A 20,207-nucleotide genomic window follows, 5' to 3' on the forward strand; every position below is an offset into this window, starting at 1 on the left:
TGCAGAGACCCTGTGCAGTGTAGGATTTGAATGCATACAGCCGCATGACCTCAGCATCTGACAGGTTATTGCATTTACAATGCCGTTTGTACAACAACCAGCAGGTCACCACAATCATGTCTAGAAAGTGGAAAAACAGACGATGATACCACTTTTTTGATCTGATTTTGGTTCGGTAGAGGGCTATAAGTGAGTCGAGGAGGTCCACCCCTCCCATGTGCTGATTATAGTCTCCTACAACAGCAGGACAGGGGACATCAATGATCGCCTTGCTTCCTCGGTCCCATCGCTGGACATAAGTGACTGGGTGTGCTCCCACGTAAATCACTCAGTAGGGTCACTGAGCGATTGTCACACCACTTTACTGCATACAAAGTGGTATTGCCAACAATTGCTGTCTTTTCTTGAAAAGACCCACGGCCAGATCTTTTCAGCTCAGCATCAGAAACCATGCTGCTGCCTGGTAATCTGGTGGAGCGAACAGTACCAAGACAGTGCACCCCTTGACGAGCTAGCTCAAGTTGTAGTGGGACACTGGTGAACCAGTTGTCAAAGTACAGTTTGTAGTTTTTGTGTTGTGGCACTGGTTGAGCAAGGCGGAGGACAACATTTCCACTGGCTCCTATATCTACCAAATGGGTGGGCTGCACTACTTTTCCAATGTATACTTCAATGTTGTGTGGAATACCATCAGAGCCAGCCAAAACCATAAGCTTATACCCCCATTTTTTTGGGCTTCTTCAGCAGATATTGCTTCAGGCGATTTCGTCGCTTAAATGGGACCATTTGTTCATCAATACTCAGCTTCTCTAACATGGGTATTGTATTCATTTTAGAGACAAGATGAGTAATCACAGGTCGAATCTTGAACAGCTCATCAAAATTGTCATCAGATCGAACTGGTTGATCATCATTATCATTGAAATGCAGGAATCGATTGATTTCCTCCCATCTGTTTAGAGTGAGTGTATCTGCTACTTGAGAAATTCTGCTTTCAGGGTGCCAAAACATCCGTGTTGCTGGCAGTCCGAACAAGGACATGTACAAGGTAGTGCCCAAGAACTTCTCCAGTTCGGTTGTGGTTCGGTTAAGGGGCTTGTTAAGATTAACCTGTGCTGCATACCAATTTGACTGTTCTACAACAACGTCAAGTATATCATCAGAGAAGAATGTCTTGAAGTATTGATAAGGGGATAAGATGTCATCAGCATTTGGAAGGCTGTCTTGCCAATCAGGGTATGCAGGGAAACTAGAATCATGGCTGGTTTTCCACCTTGGTTGCAGGACATCCTCACCATCATCATCCTCAGATTCTAGTTCTTCTTCACTCCTCTCATTATCGTTTTCTTCATCACCTAGAATAAGAGAACATTTGTGGCTAAATGAATTGCAAATTGTGACTTTGATAGAATTGCCTTCCTTTCCCCAATAACTTTGCTTTCTGAAATCCTATTTTCTTCAGGAGTTATGGTATATAATATTTAAACATGCCTTTTAATTTTAAACATGTTTTTTTTCTGCTTTTCAAACCTCTTTCTGGGGTCCATTCTTCATCACTGTCACTTCCCTCAAGCTCACTGTCCTCACTACAAAATCCATTGTTTGCTATAATTCTGACAAATAGCTTCTCTCTGTTCTTTCTACTGTAAAATGACCCTGCATCCATTTTCCTATAAACATCAGTGCAGAAAACAAAGCAAACTCAAAAACACTGATATTGGCATTCAAAAAAGTCAAATGTCTGTCTTTAGCATGTTATTGCATTGAACTAGCCTGCAAAAATAAAGTAAAATATATATATTATATATATTTCTTTATTATATTGATTAAATGTTTTTACATCAAAAAACATTGTCAATGAAGACCTCCTTGAAAAGTACCCCTTACTGCATAACGTTGCCCTGAGGCAACAAAAAGAAAAACTGAATTGATTAACATGCTAAATAAAAAAGTGAATAAAACCTGACAAAATGCTTATCTACTCCTTCATGCCCACATACATATTTTTTATTTACAATTTATGTCATGTTAAATAAGATTACTAAAGCAAATAATCTTACCTTCTTCTCACAGCATGCACTCCTGTGACCATGTGTCAGAAAAGGAAGTCCCGCCTTCAAATAATGCTTGATAGAGACTGCCACACCTTTTTGGACTGTTTCATAACAATTATTTGACCGTTTTGATTGGTTGAAATCTTTTAAAGAAACATGTAATGGAAATGGGGCTTAAATAACCTTATGTTGCCTGAGGGCAATGCTATGCAGTAGAGCAGACATGTCAAACTCAAGGCCCGCGAGACAATTTCATATGTCTATTATGGCCCGCTGATTAATATTATTAATACAAATCCCATAATGCACAACAAAAGTTACCGTGCGGTCATGACCTCTAATCACCAAGCAACAGATCGCAGCATCAGCCCCTCCTCCCTGCTGCGCTGTTGTCATAGCCTCATCGGTGTTCAGCGGATAAATGGTTCAGTGCTTAAAATATCTCCGAAAGAAATGGCCAAACGAAAAGTAGACTTTGAAAACAGGGGTTTTCAAGAATGCTGGGAGGCAGAGTATATGTTTGTTGACATTGGAGGAAAACCTGTATGCCTTGTTTGCGGTGGTAATGTGGCCGTAAATAAAGAATATAACATAAGACGGCACTATGAGACGAAACACGAGGACAAGTACAAAGACCTCAACATACAGCAGAAGCAACAGAAGGTCGAAGAGCTTAAAAAGAGTCTAGTGTCACAGCAGACTATGTTTAAAAAAGCAAAATCGCAAAGTGAAGCTGTCGTGAAAGCTAGTTATATAGTGGCAGAAGAGATTGCAAAATCTGCCGGCCATTTACCGAAGGAGAGTTTTTGAAGAGCTGCATGGTTAAAGTGTGCGATGTTGTGTGTCCAGACAAAAAACAAGCATTTTTAAATGTAAGCCTAAGCAGAAATACCATTGCTGATCGGGTGTGTGATCTTGCCACTGATTTACAAGGACAGTTGATAGAAAAGGGAAAAGACTTCATTGCATACTCCCTTGCTGTGGATGAGAGCGCTGACACGACTGACACTGCACAGCTGGCAGTCTTCATCCGTGGAGTGGACTCCAGCTTATGCGTTACAGAAGAACCTTTGGGCATTAAGTCAATGCATGGCACAACCACAGGAAAAGACATATTTGAATAAGTATCTAAATGTGTAAATGACATGAAACTGCCCTGGGACAAACTCACGGGACTGACGACTGACGGAGCGCCCGCAATGTGCGGGGAAAAGAGTGGACTAGTTGGAAGGATGCAGGAGAAGATGCAGAGGGAGAATTGCACATGTGAGCTGACAGTTTATCACTGCATTATCCACCAAGAATCGCTGTGCGGTAAAGCCCTTAAGATGGAACATGTAATGAGCACTGTGACACAGACAGTTAACTTTATAAGAGCCCGAGCCTTAAATCACCGCCAATTTCAGTCTTTTCTGGAGGAAATACAGTCGGAACTTGGTGACGTACCCTGGTGACAGAGGTGCGATGGCTAAGTAGAGAAAAAGTTCTCAACAGATTTTTTGAGTTGCGTGAGGAAATCTGCCAGTTCATGGAAAGTAAAGGAAAAGACTCCACAGTTATCCGGGATGAAAAGTGGTTACACGAGTTAGCATTTCTGTGTGACATAACTAAGCATCTAACTGCACTAAACCTCCAGCTGCAGGGACGGAACCGTGTGATCACGGACATGTATGATGCAGTGAAAGCTTTTCAAGCCAAGCTACGCCTGTGGGAGATTCAGATGCAGCAAGGAAATTTATGTCACTTTCCGTGTTGCCAAACAATTACAAGCCAGGCCTCCAACGCCGCATTTCCAAATGCGCATCTTGCTGATAAACTGAGTTCACGCGACGCTTTGCAGACTTTGAAGTGCAGAAATTTAATTTAGAACTGTTCAGTAATCCATTTGCAGTTGATGCTGAAAAAGCACCAGCAAACATTCAGATGGAGCTGATAGAACTCCAGTGTAACAGCATACTCAAGGCAAAGTATGACACTGTGGGGCCCGCACAGTTCCCCAGCTTCATTCCCGAAACGATGCCTCAACTTCGCTTGCTCGAATGCTCTGCATGTTTGGTAGTACGTATTTGTGTGAGCAACTTTTTTCTTTGATGAAGATGAACAAAAACGCACACAGAAACCGTCTCACGGATGAACACCTCCACTCCACTCTAAGAGTTTCCACAGCTCAGAACCTAACCCCAAACATTAATGAACTTGTAGCCAAGAAAAGATGCCAAACATCCCACAAGGACAAAATGACATAAAAAAGAAAAGAAAATATTTTTGTTATTTGTTTATTTATTTTTATTTTTTGCACCTTTTCCTGAAATCAAAAGTTTTTTTCAAGATTTGCACAATTTTCACAAGCTTGTTTATATCTGAAATGTCCTCTTTTTGAAAATTATTTGAACAAAATAATTTTATTATTTTTTTAGTTAATTTATTTTATAAAATGTATTATTTTATTATTTATTTTGTGTTATTGAGAATATTTACAGTATTCTGGTTGTTCAAATTCAGATTTCTGATTAAACAAAAAGTGATTTTAGTCTGTTCAATAAAATGTTAACCTGTTTGGCCCGTGACTTACACTGTGTTTTAAATTTTGGCCCCTTCTCTGATTGAGTTTGACACCCCTGCAGTAGAGTGTCAGGGCTCTGCCCTGGCAGCTTTGTCTGTGTTGTCCTTGTTTAATGTTTCTTTGTTTGTCTTGTGTCTTAACACTTTGCTTTGTCTTTGTTTGTGTCTACCATGTGTTCCTGTGACCCTGCCTCCTTGTTTCCCTTGGCCATGCCCTCTTGTTTAGCTCTTGTCTTGTCCTCGTTTCTTTAATTGTGCCCACCTGGTCCTCGTGTTCTTGCCTCCCTTTATATGGTGCTGTTTTTCCTCTTGTGTTTGTGGGTTTGTCTTGTGCCATAGAGATAGCTACTGACTTGGTGCTCTATATTCCAGTCTTGTCCTGTGCTGTTATTTGAGTATCCTTGCTGCAGTTTTCTTCCTGTCTTGAATAGTGTCCTGTTTGGTCTTGTATGTTTGTACTGTGTGTGTGGGTTTTTTTTTTTTTTTTTCCCTCCCCAGTCCTGCTCTACCAGCCTGAGACTCCTTGCCTGTTGGTTCTCCAGGGCAGCCTGCCAACCAAGCCTGGTGCTGAGAACCTAATCTCTGATTTTGGCCTGTTTTGAGTCTTGTCCCTCTGATTGCACGCTCAGCTGTTTGCTACTCTGATCGTCTCCCCATTCTTCTGCCTTGTTTTGCCACCGACTGGGACTGTTCTTCAGACTGTATCTCTGGAAGCTTAATTCTCTTCCTGCTGGCTGGAGCTGTCACAAGATTGTTCACCCCTGTGCACCCCTGAACTTGTCTTCAATAAATATTTGTTTGTCTCACTCACTCTGCATTTGGGTCCCTTCCTGCTGATCCTTGACAGTAGGGGGGTTAGTGTACAAGGGGGTTAATGTACAAAGTGAAAAATAATCCATATATTTACAAAGTATATCAGTAGAGAAATAACCAACATGTACACATTTTTTACAATTCAGGAAAAAGGAAACAAACAAATAAAAAAACTCAAACAATAAATCCAAGATAAAGGGGATGCTTCTTCTTAATCCTTTGAACCCCCGGTGGGGCATAGGTCATCAACAAGGGTCCTCCATCGTGCTTTGTGTCGGGCAGCAGTCTCAATCTGGCCCCATGAAAGTCCCGTTCCAGCATTTGTGCCTCACTGACAACTGATCTCCGTCTTGTTATTTTAGGTCGCCTATGGTTTCACTTGCCTTTTGGGTTCCACTGCAGTGCCTGCCAAACAATGCAGGATGTGGGCTTTCGGAGTATGTGACCGAGCCACCCCTACTTTCTCCTTTGTACTTAAGTTTCCACTAGCTCTTGTTTTGTTTGTTCCCATAGCTGTTTATTTATGACTCTGTCCTGCCAGCTGATGTGAAGAATTGCCATTTTGGTATTACGCAGGTCTCGCAGGCATACAGCAACACTGACTTCACATTTGTGTTGAAGATAAGCAGTTTTGTCTTTCTTACAGATGTTTTGGGATCTCCAAATGGGCTTGAGCATCTCGAATGCGGCTGAAGCTTTCCCAAAGTCTACTTGGGCAGAAAGGGGATGCTATTGAAGCCAAAAGAAAGAAAGAAACACAACAAAACCAATTCTACCTTATTTAAACCTCTAACCTAACTAAAGGAAGAAAAAGAAAACAAAACAAATCTTCAGCGCCAAGTGCCGCATACTTCCCTACCCTTAACTAACAAAATAAAACATACAGGGGGTGGCATTCACCTTTTACCTAGGGTGTCTATACACAGAGTTACCTAAGTGTTGCACAATGGAAGTCGCATAACATCTTCCCTATCCATGTTCCTCTTGAGTAAAGAGTAAACATACCAGAGCATAAGCTCATCAACGCTCAGAGAGCAACGCCATCCGAATAACAAAGTAACAACAGTCTAGCAAAAATGGCAAATCAAAAAGGTAGTAAGGTTTAACAAATGTCAAACAAAACACAAAGGATTTTGGCATAAAATAATAACAAACAAACAAAACAAGTAAAATGACAGCAATAAGGCAGGTCTTCATTCACTCATCTTCAAGCATCCTTTCATCTCAACAGAAACTTCACTGACAGCGGATAGGTCAGCGCCATGATGGCTAATGATGACTGACAGCTTCCTGAGCCAATCAGCAGTCAAGGGAGACGGCCTAAAAAGATTGACAGGAAAAGGGGAAAAAATTAACAGGAAAAGGAAAAACAACACAAGTACTCCCATGTGGACACTTATGGACGTAACACTCCCACCCTTAAGAACAAACTTATTTGTTAAAAAAAAAAAAAGAAAAAAAAAAAAATCCTATACCAACTATACTTTCAAAAGAGCATCAGCCAAGACATTCTCCGAACCCTTCTTGTGTCTGATTTCTAAATTGTAGCTCTGGACAATAAGAGCCCAATGCATTAAATGCTGATTGTGATTATATATTCAAATTAAAAACACAAGAGGATTGTGATCTGTATCAAAATAACCTTAATTAATGTCACTGGATAAAACATTTTAGCATTTCACAATTAATTTAAAATTCTGTATATGAGCTGTGTTGATCCAAACACTTTAAATGGTTAAAAGTACACAACTTTCTTCACGTGAATCTCAGACGTAGGTGTGCGGTGCAGCCTTATGACGTCACATTGTCAGACCAAAATACAAGTCTTGTTTGCCAAAGCATAGAATTTTACATAAGAAAACAAATACAGTATATATATATATATATAATAGGGTATACTAGCAATTGCAAAGCTATTAAAACCATTTAGCTGTACATGTAGTCCTGTATCTAAATATAGCCAACTGTGAAGTGCTTTCAATTCATGACAAATTAAAATGAAAAAGCTCAGAGCATTTGAAAAGTCGATTTCATTAAAGGTCCATGACTGTAAAGAATTACATTGACTGTGAGTATAAAAGTATTGGTTTTGACTGTCTGGAATAATGTCTGAATCTTTTATTACAGTGGTTAAAATAATTTCTTCTGAATGTTAATGAAATGTGATTTGCCTTTCCCCAGATAATCTTTATTGAAATGTGAAGAACAGTCTGTGCTAAAATGTGATTATACACAAGTTACCTATTAAGATACAAGATTTCAGTTATTGGAAACTGATTTCTAAACATCCTCATATGAGCCCTCTATAAATAACAAATACACACTGAAAATCAACAAATCTGGATGGAGGTCTGTGTTTGATCTTATTGATTTCAGTGATAATCACTGTTGGGAATGTTACTTTGGAAATGTAATAAGTTACAGATTACAAGTTACTTGATTTAAAATGTAATAAGTAGTGCAACTTTTCAGTTACTTTATGAAAGTAATGTAACATTACTTTTAATTACTTTTTGATTCGTTTTCTAAATTTCTAATATTTTCAACTGTCAATCATTTTAAAACTTTTAAACCAGGCAGAGTTAGCCTTACAGTAGCACTCGACACGGATTACAGTCAGACTTTCAAAACCCTTTACTGCTTGAATTAAAATTATAATAAGTGAGGGATAATATCTATCTTTATTTTGCGATAACAACTGGCTAGATGCACATTATCCCACTTATTACACAACTGCTTGATGGATTATTTAGATGTTTCGTGTCAAAATAATTAGACACGAAACACTGATCTGAGTTGAAATATTTGAACTCAAAGCTTCCATGAAGAAATCAGTTGCTACCAAACGGCATTTTAGGGATACAGTTCAGTTATACCACTTTTCTTACACAACATTTCACCACATAAATAATTAAGTAGTAGTACTAGTTTGTTAGTTATTTTATAATCCATTACAGTGTACAAAAAAAAATAAAAATAAAAATAAATTAAAAATGGCAGCAGCTGCGTTTGTATGAAACAATAGAGCGAGTCCATGATACCAGGATGACAGAATTAAGAAATTGTCCACATAATATTGAATAAAGCTTTAATATTTTATTAGCTAACCAAATGCAAAAAGCTTCTGCCAAGAAAAACTATCAAGCATATAGCACTGACTTAAATTTGCCCCAAAAGTGTCTGAGTTATTTGAAACCATAACAAGAAATAGTTTAGTTGCTATGATACTGGGTTTGAAATCAAATGTTTGCATCTTTATGACAGAAAACACTAGCATCTAACAATGCCTTGGAAAAAACAATATTAAAAAATAAAGTTTATGCATAAACCCAAATAGGAAATAAAAGAGTTAATGAATAAGCATGTGTCTTATTCTGTGTCCTAAACTCCAGAATCACTGGCGTCTCAGTTTAGAGCAGTCAATGCCATTTATGAATGAGGTCAATTAAATCTGTAAGTGGGGGTGGGTGTGTGAAAAAATTCAGATGTAACCCCCTTTGTAATCACTGGCATTTTTCAAAAGTTACTGTAATTTAATTACACATTTTTTTCTCAGTACTAATTACAATTACAACTAATTACAATTACATTTATTTTGTAATTATGATTCACTGATTATTACAACAATTTCAGTTTCTTTAATTGCCAAAAACCATGCCAACATATTCAGTTGTTACTCCTCATCTTCCTTTATTAAGAGCGAACAGTTCAGTTAATAAATACAAGACACAAAGTTTATTAGAAACTCAGACTCTAGAAGTACATCCATGAGAAAAAATATATATTATTGCTATATGATTTTAATGAAGTTAAAAGTTCTACAGTATCCAGTTATGACTGTAGGGAACTTATAAGTGAAGATCAGGAGACTGAGTGAATCTTCAGCAGGTTCTTGTGTGGTGCTGCAGTCATTAAGACTGACTAAAGCAGTGAATCATTGAAGTTTTATACAGATTTCATGGGTAGTTGACTAGTATATAAAGGATGCAAAGGATATAAGCACTTACAGGAATTTGTCTAAGTCTAATTCAATCAGCATAACTGTAACACTTATTATCAGTAAAATCAGGGAAAGTCACACCTACTGCATTCACATTTAACTCAGGTATCGATTAGCAAGAACAAAGACACCAATTAAAGAAATGAGGCAGAAGCATCAACAGCCAATAAAGACAAAAGGTGACAAATACCATGATTCACATTTGTATTCACACACTCCTAAAGTGGAAGATATTTATTTTAGAATGTAATTGGCAATTTTTTTTTTCTGCTCATTTTCTAAGGCTACAATTTATTTTTGACCAAAATAATTGTCTTTTGCAGTAATTATTCCTTAGATGTCTGTTGTTGTGACCCTATTTAGGGTCCAACATAAGAAAGCCATTCTAAACAAATACCACAGTGGCCAGGGCAAAAAGTTAAGATTTTATTGTACAAAAAAATAATATGACCAAAAATAGAAAACAGCAAGAAATGTATGTTTAAACAAACAAATTATAAACAAGTACTGGTGAGCTAACTCATTTAAACTACAACTTACTCAAGAGTTAAGAAAACTTCCTGTCTCCTGAGGAAGAAATCGAACACAACTAAATCTTTCAGGTCAGCTCACTTACCTATGCTTTCTATGTACTCTGTAGTAACTAAACAAACAATCACTCACCATCCTTAAACAAAAGTGAATAAAGAAAAGCAAAATCAAACACAAAACAGAGTTCCCAGGGCAAGCCACCATTGAAGTGCCACCAGCAGCTCTTAAATAGGCAGAGGCTTCAAGTGAAATTCAGAAATTTTCTGACTTTGATGCTTTTACATAACTTAAAAATAATACTAAACTTAGAAATAATACCAAATATCAGTACATTTCATAAAACATTTAATAACATCAATTCCCATTTTTCATAAATATTGTATATTGTAAATATTGTATTCATAATACATGTATCTCCAGTTGACTGAGTTTGTGTATAAATAAAGACATATAAATTTGTCTTTATGTATAAAGAATCTTGGAATAATTAATATAATTTATATAATCACTATTTGTATTCCAAAATACTTCTGAATAATAAATATTTGCTTTCTAATACAGGCACATCAACAAATCTGTTAATGGACTCAAAATCCTTCTTGGCAATTTTATGTTTGGATATTTATTTATTATTGTCATTTTAAAAACATCACTGCAAAAGACACAATTATATTGGTCAAAATTAAATTGTAGCCTAAGAAATTCAGCAGAAGGATGAATGTTAAATTCTGAATGAATCTCTTTTGCTTTAGGTGTGTGTGAATACAAATGTATAATCAATATTTTGTCTGTGACGCTCTTGATGTTTCTGCCTCATTGCTTTAATTGGTGTCATTATTCATGCTAATTGACACCCGTGTTGTATGTGAATTGGTCTCTCCCTGGTCTCTGTGATAATGAGTGCTGCTGTTCTGCTGATTGTTTTAGAGCTGCTGAAACTCCAGAGTCTGAGTGATTGAACTAGAACTGTTCACATACTTTGCATACTGTGTTTAAGCTTGTGATCTGAGTGCTTTGTCTTCACCTTGAAGAAGAACGACCTCCTGAAATCTGTATAAAACTACAGTGATTCACTGTTTTAGTCAGTCTTGATGACTGCAGCGCCACACAGTAACATCTCAATCAAGAATCTGCTGAAGATTCATTCAGTCTCCTGATCTTCTTTTTCCTACAGGTATATTAATGGTATTTTGTTCTCAAAACATTTAACTTTACTAAAATCATAACACTAATACAATGCAATATACTCTTTAATTTTTCTGATGGACGTACTTAGAGTTAGTTTTTAATAAAATGTTTATTTTGTCTTGTATTTATTAACTGAACTGCCACTGAATATGCTGGCATATTTTACCAGTTAAAGAAACTGAAAAGGTAATAATCAATTAACCATATTCCTTTACACTGCAAAAACTGTATTTAAAACAAAATTATTTACAAAAAAACACTACCACTGAAATCAATAAGATCAAACACAGACCATATTATCATTTCCATCCAATCCTTACAGAAGATTTGTTAATTTTCAGTGTATCTGTTATTAATGACAATTAAGTTTGCAAATAAATTTCCAATAACTAAAGCTGAAATTTAATTTATTGCCTTTATGTTCTGGAAGAAACTGAGATTTAATAGGATAAATGCATTTATCATAAGGATTTGTTTTCAGGTAAAAAAAAAAAAAAAAAGTTAAATTATCTGCAACCACAAATTGGATCTACAAATTCTTTATGAGTTTAAAATATTAATAAGTTCTTTGTAGTCCAGTAATTTGAAGATCACCCTGGAATTTATCCTGAGAATCATAATTAGCTACTCACGAATTGAAAGCACATCGCAGCTGATTACATTTAGATATAAACTAGATATACAGCTCAGTGGTATTGACAAGACTTTTATTTTGGTCTGGAGTTATGATGTCATAAGGCTGCGCCGCGCTCCTGCGTTTGTGATTCGGCTGACAAAAAGGTGTGCTTTTAATCATTTAAAGAGTTTAAATCAACGCTGAATTTTATATAAAACTGTCAAATGAATTATTACTTAATATAACACTGCTTACCTAGTGACATCCGTGAATGTTTTTTGTGTGAGTAAGGCGCATGAATAACAGAAAAGGTGCGTGTCATTTCGCTCCTGTATTGAGCATCAGTTTCTCATAAACACAAATTCAGTCACTGGCACGTAGAGAAACGCATCTTTTCGAAACTCCGAGTCAACTGAATCAATTGCATCGTAAAATGATTCAGTGATTCGAATCGCCCGAATCACCGCATGCTGACGACACCTACTGCTGAAAATACAAATACAAACTTGTAAACACAAATTTTCCACACAAACTGCAAACATCTTAATGGAAGTGTAATCTATTAAATATAACCTACATACATGTAAATACAAACTATACATCTTAATACAAATATAAATGTTCTGTATAATTTGTGTTCTCTTGTTATTTTGAACTCAGTGCTGATTTTTACAGATTTAGTTTGAATTTTTTTTTCTTTTTATTATTCTCATCTTAAACAGGACAAACACAGAGCAAAACTCCGGCTGAATCAGCTGAGATCCACATGACACACTATTATAAAGATGGCGTTTATTAAAAAGGAGATTGAAGACATGAAGATTGAAGAAACATTCAAAGTCGAGCATGAAGATACTGAGGAACAAACAAAGATGGTGTTTATTAAAGAGGAGAGTGAAGTCATGAAGATTGAAGAAACATTCAGAGTCAAACAAGAAGATACTGAGACACAAACAGGTTGGTTTTCATTCTCAAAGCTCAAACTCACTCATTTGATCCTTACTAAAATCCTTCATATATATATACACTTGAACCCATCTTTCATACACTTCTAAATATACTCTACATACATAGAAAGTAAACTTTAAATATAAGAATAAAATATAAATATATTCAAAATGTATTTCTAATTAATTGCCCACATTTTCTTTAATTAATTAATTAACTAATTAATATCAAATGTTGTAACTGTTAATATTCACTTTAAATGATAAAACTTAACTACATGTTAATGGTGTCTTTAAATTGTACAATCAAGTACACTATTAGCATGTCATTAGTAGCACTTTTATCCACATTAAAATACATAAAATGTAGCACTTGAAAATACTTAATGCTAAAAGTATACTCACTGTTAAATTGTTAATTTTAGTACTGTAGAGGAATTTGCAGATAAAACCCAAGGACCAGATATGATGACCAGGAGTCAGAAATGCTATCAGTTGAAGAAAAACGTACTGAAGAAAATGGTTTGCGGTTTCATCAGCAGAAGTCAGCTTCAAAACTCTTGATGAAGTTTGTAGGCCACTCTGCATACATTCTCAATACAACAGTACTTATACTCTAACAGAGGTCACTAACTACATCATTACTTAGGTTTATTTGGTTCAGCAGTGTCTGCTGATTTTTATTTAAACTGTTTTTTTTTTTTTTTTTTTTTTTTAAGAAATATTAGGCGTGCAGGGTTTATGCCGTGCTTCCAAGCTTTCTTATTTGTTTTACTAATAAACGCTCTATGTTTCTTAATTATTTGGCTGCATAGTGTTTACTGATTTTCAGTTTGGTATACCCATTTAAACTTTGTGTGAGTTATTAATTTATATTAGGCATATTAGGTGTATTATTATTTGTTTTGTTAATAGATGTTTGTTAATGCTGCTAATTTAAAACTAAAAGTAAAATGTACAGGACGCTTTTACAAGCTACTTAAAACCAAAGAAAAGAAGGAAAACTCAAACAAACTGAAAACAAGAACTGCTTGATTTGCCTCTACTTAAAAAGTTAAAGTAAAATGTGCATGGCACTTTTGACTGAAGGAAAACAAGGAAAAGAGGGACAACTCAAACAAACTAAAAATATACAATTGCCAGACGCTGAACTGCTGCTAATTTGAAAGTTTTTCCTTAATTTTCCTTCAAAATTTTTTCCCTTAAATTTTCTTTAGTTAATCTTAAAAAGGTCTTAAATTTACCCTCATAAAACCTGTGGTAGTATACTTTATTTCAGTGCACTAAAACCAGTTAAGTATTAGTAGTATTTAGTATACTTTTTCAAGTGCACTGAAGTACTAATGACATAGAACAGGGTTGCCGCGGGTCCTTAAAAAGTCTTAAATTTAGTTTATCAAATTTAAGGTCATAAAAAGTCTTCAATTGTACAAGAAAGTCTTAATTATGATTAACAGGTCTTAAATTTTAGGCACGGGAACTTTACAGCTTAAATCAAACTTCAAAAGGGTATGATTTCATTAAATAAACATGAGCGCTGCGCGTTCAATGTCCGGTGCTGCTTTGTGTACTGCGGTTACCGGGGAAACACATGTCTGCAGTTCCGAATGCGCCATCTGCTGGCAGAGATTGCATGTGCTTTTTCAATATGCCTGTTGTTTTGAGTAGGGTATTCTTACAATACAGGAGGCTGTAGTTTCAGAACCGCATTTTTAGGACCATGTATTTTTTTTTTTTTTTTTTTTATTGTATTTATTTATTTGTATTATGTATGCATTAACAGCTCATACTATTTATAGCAGTAGCTATTCAATTCTGTATATTATTATTTTTAAGGAAATACTGAATGTAGTTGTTTAATTGTATATACTTAATTATTGTCCTAACCAACTCCTAATCCTGAACTTACCCCTGGGTAACCCTTTTGAAATATTTAGCCTAATTTATTTCAATATATTCTAGACTTCAGTTCATTAGCTGCTGCTTCATGTCTGACGTGTGTTTTAACAAAGTGAAGTAAACAGTAAAACAATTGCTGTACAAATTAGTGTGTTTATTAGTACTTTAATAAATGTAAAATAATTTGAATACAAATACTAATTTACAACATCCAGCAGCACAATGAACTGTTTTGGACAGTTTAATGGGCTAAATGGAGATTTCTGACACCCCCTTGAACACTCAAGTTTATGTCAGCTTTTACATTAAAAATAAGATGGAAAGATTAAAAAAAAAAAAAAATTAATAGTTTCAATGGATCTAGTCTTTGCGTCTGTTTGATATTTCTTTGTTGGAATGGAATTGCTAGATGGCACTGTCTCAAAAAATAGGGTCCCAGAAATGTGGTTTTGCAGGTATAGTATTGGGGTTGTTTTTGTTCAGACCAAAGCAAAAAGCGACCCATGTTTTTACCCTGCAAACATGCAGAGCTGTAAATGTGAACTGGTGGATCATTAAGAAGATAATTCATCATAAAAATCTAAACACTAACATGTATTTGTATGTTTTTTAAATTAATATAATAATTTATTGATAATAATTGTTTCAATTAATAAAAGGAATACTTTTTTCTATTTTCTTAAAAATTGATACTTTAAAGAAATGTGAAATGTATCACTTTATAAAACCTTTTGTTTTTGTCAAAAATCTGAACTGTAAATCGTTTTTTTACAGTAGTTTACAGTCATTTTACAGTTTAATATTTAACCATAGACATTGCCTTACCCTGCTCATATAGTATTAATTTTATTTGTGCAGGTCTTAAAAAAGGTCTTAAAAAGTCTTACATTTGAGCTTAAAAATCCTGCAGCAACCCTGATAGAAGTATATTTTTAATTAGCGTATTGATAGTGTATAATTTTTTTTTTTTTTTAACAATTTTATTTAGCACAAGAAATAAGAATATACAATAAATGTAATTGCTTATATTAAATATTTTTTAGTGCATTCAATTATACTTTATATTTTACCTGGGTATTTCCAGCTTTACAGAAATGAATTTTTTTTTTTAAGAATGCCATATGAGTGTAATTATTAAACACGTAATAACATTACATAATGTACGTTATGAAATGTGAAGAATCAACTTTACGTTTGTTTCCTATTAGTAATATTCTCAAAAGCGCACACTGTACTAGTATCTTATAAGTGGGACTTTGTTTCCAAGCAGATGAAAACTTGGATCTTAAAAATATTTAGAAAAAAAAATCATCAGTGCTAGTAATACAAAACATTTCTCCAGCTGAACAACTTGCTATAGTTACTGCATGCTGTCTTACGTTTGTTCTTCATTTAAAGGACTTTAGAGAGCAGATAACATGGCCAGAACGTTTATAAAAATGCATAACAGTTAAATCAAACTGTTTGTTAGACGGACAGTTGAAATCAAAAACATCAAAGAAAACATCTGTTGTGGCTTTGATCTTCTGTCAACCTCAGTTGTAAATGTATCATCAGGAGTTGATCTAGAATGAGAAAATCTTTTCTATTTCACGTAGCAGCAGCACATGTGGGATCTTCTTCATATTACAGGAGAAGTCCACTTTCAAAATAAAAATTGACAGATAATGTATTCACCCCCTTGTCATCCGAGATATTCATGTCTTTCTTCAGCTGAATAAATGAAATAAATGTTTTTTGACAGATAATACTCACCCCCTTGTCATCCGAGATATTTTTCTTTCTTCATAAAGAAATTATGGAGAAAATTTTTCTCCTAGTGAAACGATCAGTTATTTTCATAAAAATAATACAATATATATACTTTTTAATGTCGAACACTCATCTTATCTTGCTCTGCCTGAACTGTTTTTGTTCCGGTTCATGACAGTTGGGGTATGTCGAAAAACTCCCATCTTATGTTCTCTGTTTTTCGACATACCCTAACTGTCTTGAACCAAAATACACAGATTTCAGGGAGAGCATTTTGGATGACAAGGGGTGAGTACATTATCTGTCAGTTTTTGTTCTGAAAGTGGACACACAATGCAAATATGAAGAACAAACTCTCAATGAATCTTTAGTAATGTGATTTTTTTTTTTCAGACAGACTGAGACAAGCTCATATATGATCCAGTGAGTAAGCACTGTTTGTTACTTATAGCTAAATAAACAATAAAAAGAGCACATATACAAGGAGAATGAATTATGGGAGTAATTCAAATAACACCACACACAACTCTAGTTTATTATAGTTATTTTGAAATGTAATCACATGATACTTGAAGCTACCTTAAGATGAAATTTTTACACAATCATTATGCAATGTATCATCATTTTTGCTTGTGTAATTTTTAAGTGTTTCCAGCCATCCAAGCATGCCTATATGTCTGTATAATGGTGCATCACACAAACTCGTAAGGACAAAATATAAATAAATGAAAATAATAATTCTGCTCCATAACGGATTCAAAGTGTTATGCTATTAAACTGGGCTTAACATGTATTTGTCTTTTCGCCTTAGACGTGGTGGCAGTGAAAGTGGAGAGTCCAGATCTGAATGAAGTGGAAGACAAAGATATGAAACAGCATGATTTCAAAATTGGAGAAAAACCTTTTAGTTTATCACAAACTGAAAACACTTCCTCTCAAAAAAGAGCTCAGAAGACTGGAACTAAAAGTCATTTAATCTGCCAACAGTGTGGAAAGAGTTTTAGTAAAAACGGAAACCTTAAAGTCCACATGAGAATTCACACTGGAGAGAAGCCTTACATGTGCCAATATTGTGGAAAGAGCTTCCTACGAACAGATGATCTTAAAAGTCATTTGAGAATTCACACTGGAGAGAAGCCATTTGAATGCAGTCAGTGTGGAAAGAGTTTCTCACATAAAGCAACCGTTCATAATCATATGAGGATTCACACCGGAGAGAAGCCTTTCACCTGCAAACTGTGTGGAAAAACCTGGAATCAAAAAGGAAAACTAAAGATTCACATGAGAGTTCACACTGGAGAGAAGCCTTACACATGTGATCAGTGTGGAAAATGTTTCCCATATAAAGAAAGCTTTAGTAAGCACATGAAGATTCACTTAAGAGAGAGCTGTTTTATCTGCCATCAGTGTGGACTGAGTTTCACAGACAGGAATCACCTCAAACGGCACATAATGACTCACATTGGACAGGAGCCTTTTATGTGTAATGACTGTGGAAAGACTTTCCTTAAAAAAGCAAACCTCAGGACTCACATGAGAGCTCACACCTGAGAGAAGTTTTTCACCTGCCAGCAGTGTAGAAAGAGTTTCAGACATAAAACACTTTATACCCTTTTTGACAGTCACACCAGAGAGAGGCCTTTCCATGCATCTTCAGTGTAAGTTTCACATATCAAATGTATTGTTTTGTAAACTCATTCTGGGAATAAATTTTGATTGTTGTAAGAGGTTTAATTTCAAAATTCACCTGTGCACCTGTCCTTTTCCAGAACAGGGCTGTGTTTTTACAGCTCATACCTCAGATATTCTGCCCAAAACAAAACAAAAAAACATCTGTTTGGTTTTGATTATCATGTCTATTGCACTGAAGACTTATTTGCATGTGTTTTAAAGCCATATCAGTTTAAACTTTTTAATATAAGGTTTTCAGAGCCCACACAGAAAAAGTGCGCAAGCTGCTGTTACACAGCATGTGAGTACTAAACCAAATTCTTTTTCATGTCTTATTGCATTAAACTGTCAAATACAGTTCAGTGTATCAGCACATTCATCTGATATGTTAAACATTTTTTCTTAACTTCTTAGGATTTGCTAAAGCATTACATTATCCAGCAACTTCAATATCATGTCCAACATGTCCTGGAGAGACAGCCTCTGGACACAGATTATCTGTAGTTTGTTTGCAGACAGGAGCTTGTAATAATCAGTGCCCACGCTAATAAACATTTCTGAGAATGTTATATCAACATTCACACATCTAAATATTGCTATACAGTGCCAGGTGGGTAGTGAAGAGGTGTGTAACAGTGAATGTGGAAAGAGATGGTGGACGTGAACATCCAAGATGGACAATTTCAAACACTCTTATCTGCCTTATTGAACTTGGTCTTCCTTTAAAATGGGTTGTCAGTGTATTGGTAGTATCTCAAGCAATACTGTGTAGAAGGATGGCTGACAGCAATTTGTCAGTTACAGCACTGTACAGCATTTCTACCAATGAAGAGCTAGATGTTCTCATGACAGAAGTGAATTCTTTGCCAGACACTGGATACAGAATGGTCAGAGGGACTCTCCTTCCAAAAGGGCACCGTGTTCAGTGGGACAGGGTCATTGCATCTATGCATCATGTGAACAGTGTTGGTGTCCTGTCAGCAATTACCAAGATAAGATGCATTGCTTGAAGAACATATACAGTATACATGTTGAGTTAAACCTGCTGGGTTGCAACACTGGGTTGTTTCAGGCCACTGCTGGGTTATTTAACACACCTTGAAGATGTTTAAATCGCTCCCCTTATTGTCACTGTGGAAGGACAAAGGAAAGAAGCCACTGTTTTCAACTGTTATATGGTAAGTTTATAAAATGTTTTCATGAATAATTGTTAAATTAGCAGAATTATAACTTTTTTTCACAGCAACAATACTGTTAAACTTCTACAGGCCAACATTAGTGATGTTAAATGACGAACAGTTTACCTCAGACGGCCATTCTATATGTACTCGCATAGTTGTGTTAAGGTATGCGAGACGACAGTGACGGAACGCTAAAAAATGTGAATATCTGAAAATAGAGGAAAGTGTCTTTTCTGTGACTGAAATGAACAATGTGAGTCAAAGATGTTAAAATAAGTGAGTAATATTATTTCTCTATGACTTACACTGCTCAAATGTAAAATGTAAATCAGATACAAAGTACGTTAAATGTCTTGGGTCTAACTAAACTGACGATCCGGTTCAAATGAACCGTTTCCTCAATTCTCGAACATTCCTGGAAAGGGATCGACATCTCAGGGCCTTGAGTTGATAAGTTACCTTTCAAAGTGTGGGCATGAATAACATGCTTTGTAAGGTGACCTGTGGCATGTGTGGTTTATAATGTCTTTTTACATACGTAAATTAAGGTTTCTGGTAAGTAATGTTATCGTAATATCTTATCGAGACATTTAATTTATTGTCTGGGTCTATGGTAATCAGTTCACCCTCAAGTAACTTAAACACACATAAATTTGTACCGTGCTATAGTTAAAGCTGTACAGAATGTACAGAATTTATATAAGCGAATGCATCACAAATCCATTTTCCAAATCGTGTTTGACCTATGGTTTTGACTTGTCCTAAATCATTACGGTGCACCTGTAAGTGTTTATATTTGACCTATTTTAACAGCCACCAGGGGTCGCTGTATACCTAAAACCGCCAGCGGGCAAATTTTACCCACGCACATGACTACAGTTCTGATATGGCAAAAGATCATATTATTTCATTGTATTATTCTTCACAAAGTGTCTAAAGTCATAAAATGATTATGTCTAGTCATCCACTGTATTTTTTGTCCTGTTGTTTTAT

General features: G+C 35.5%; 1 protein-coding gene and 1 pseudogene across 4 annotated transcripts; both read left to right on the forward strand.

Annotated features, from left to right (window-relative positions):
• The first annotated feature begins 2,507 nt into the window (after positions 1–2,507).
• On the forward strand, positions 2,508–4,300 carry LOC127171282 (general transcription factor II-I repeat domain-containing protein 2-like; annotated as a pseudogene).
• A 6,750-nt stretch (positions 4,301–11,050) lies between these two features.
• LOC127170516 (gastrula zinc finger protein XlCGF7.1) lies at positions 11,051–18,139 on the forward strand. Of its 4 annotated transcripts, XR_007828375.1 has the most exons (4): positions 12,574–12,721; positions 16,756–16,785; positions 17,009–17,066; positions 17,174–17,316. XR_007828375.1 is itself a non-coding variant. In XM_051118524.1 (3 exons), exons 2-3 carry the CDS (start codon positions 12,550–12,552, stop codon positions 17,911–17,913), a joined length of 912 nt encoding a protein of 303 aa, XP_050974481.1. In that variant the 5' UTR covers positions 11,051–11,134; positions 12,487–12,549; the 3' UTR covers positions 17,914–18,139. The 4 variants fall into 4 exon arrangements, 3 of the variants coding, with proteins under 3 accessions (XP_050974481.1, XP_050974480.1, XP_050974482.1); XM_051118524.1 differs by lacking the exons at positions 16,756–16,785; positions 17,009–17,066 and adding an exon at positions 11,051–11,134 and having other exon boundaries at positions 12,487–12,721; positions 17,174–18,139; XM_051118523.1 differs by lacking the exons at positions 16,756–16,785; positions 17,009–17,066 and adding an exon at positions 11,864–11,928 and having other exon boundaries at positions 12,487–12,721; positions 17,174–18,136.
• The last annotated feature ends 2,068 nt before the right edge of the window (positions 18,140–20,207 follow it).

The sequence above is a fragment of the Labeo rohita genome, chromosome 9 (assembly GCF_022985175.1).
Source record: "Labeo rohita strain BAU-BD-2019 chromosome 9, IGBB_LRoh.1.0, whole genome shotgun sequence".
NCBI lineage: Eukaryota > Metazoa > Chordata > Actinopteri > Cypriniformes > Cyprinidae > Labeo > Labeo rohita.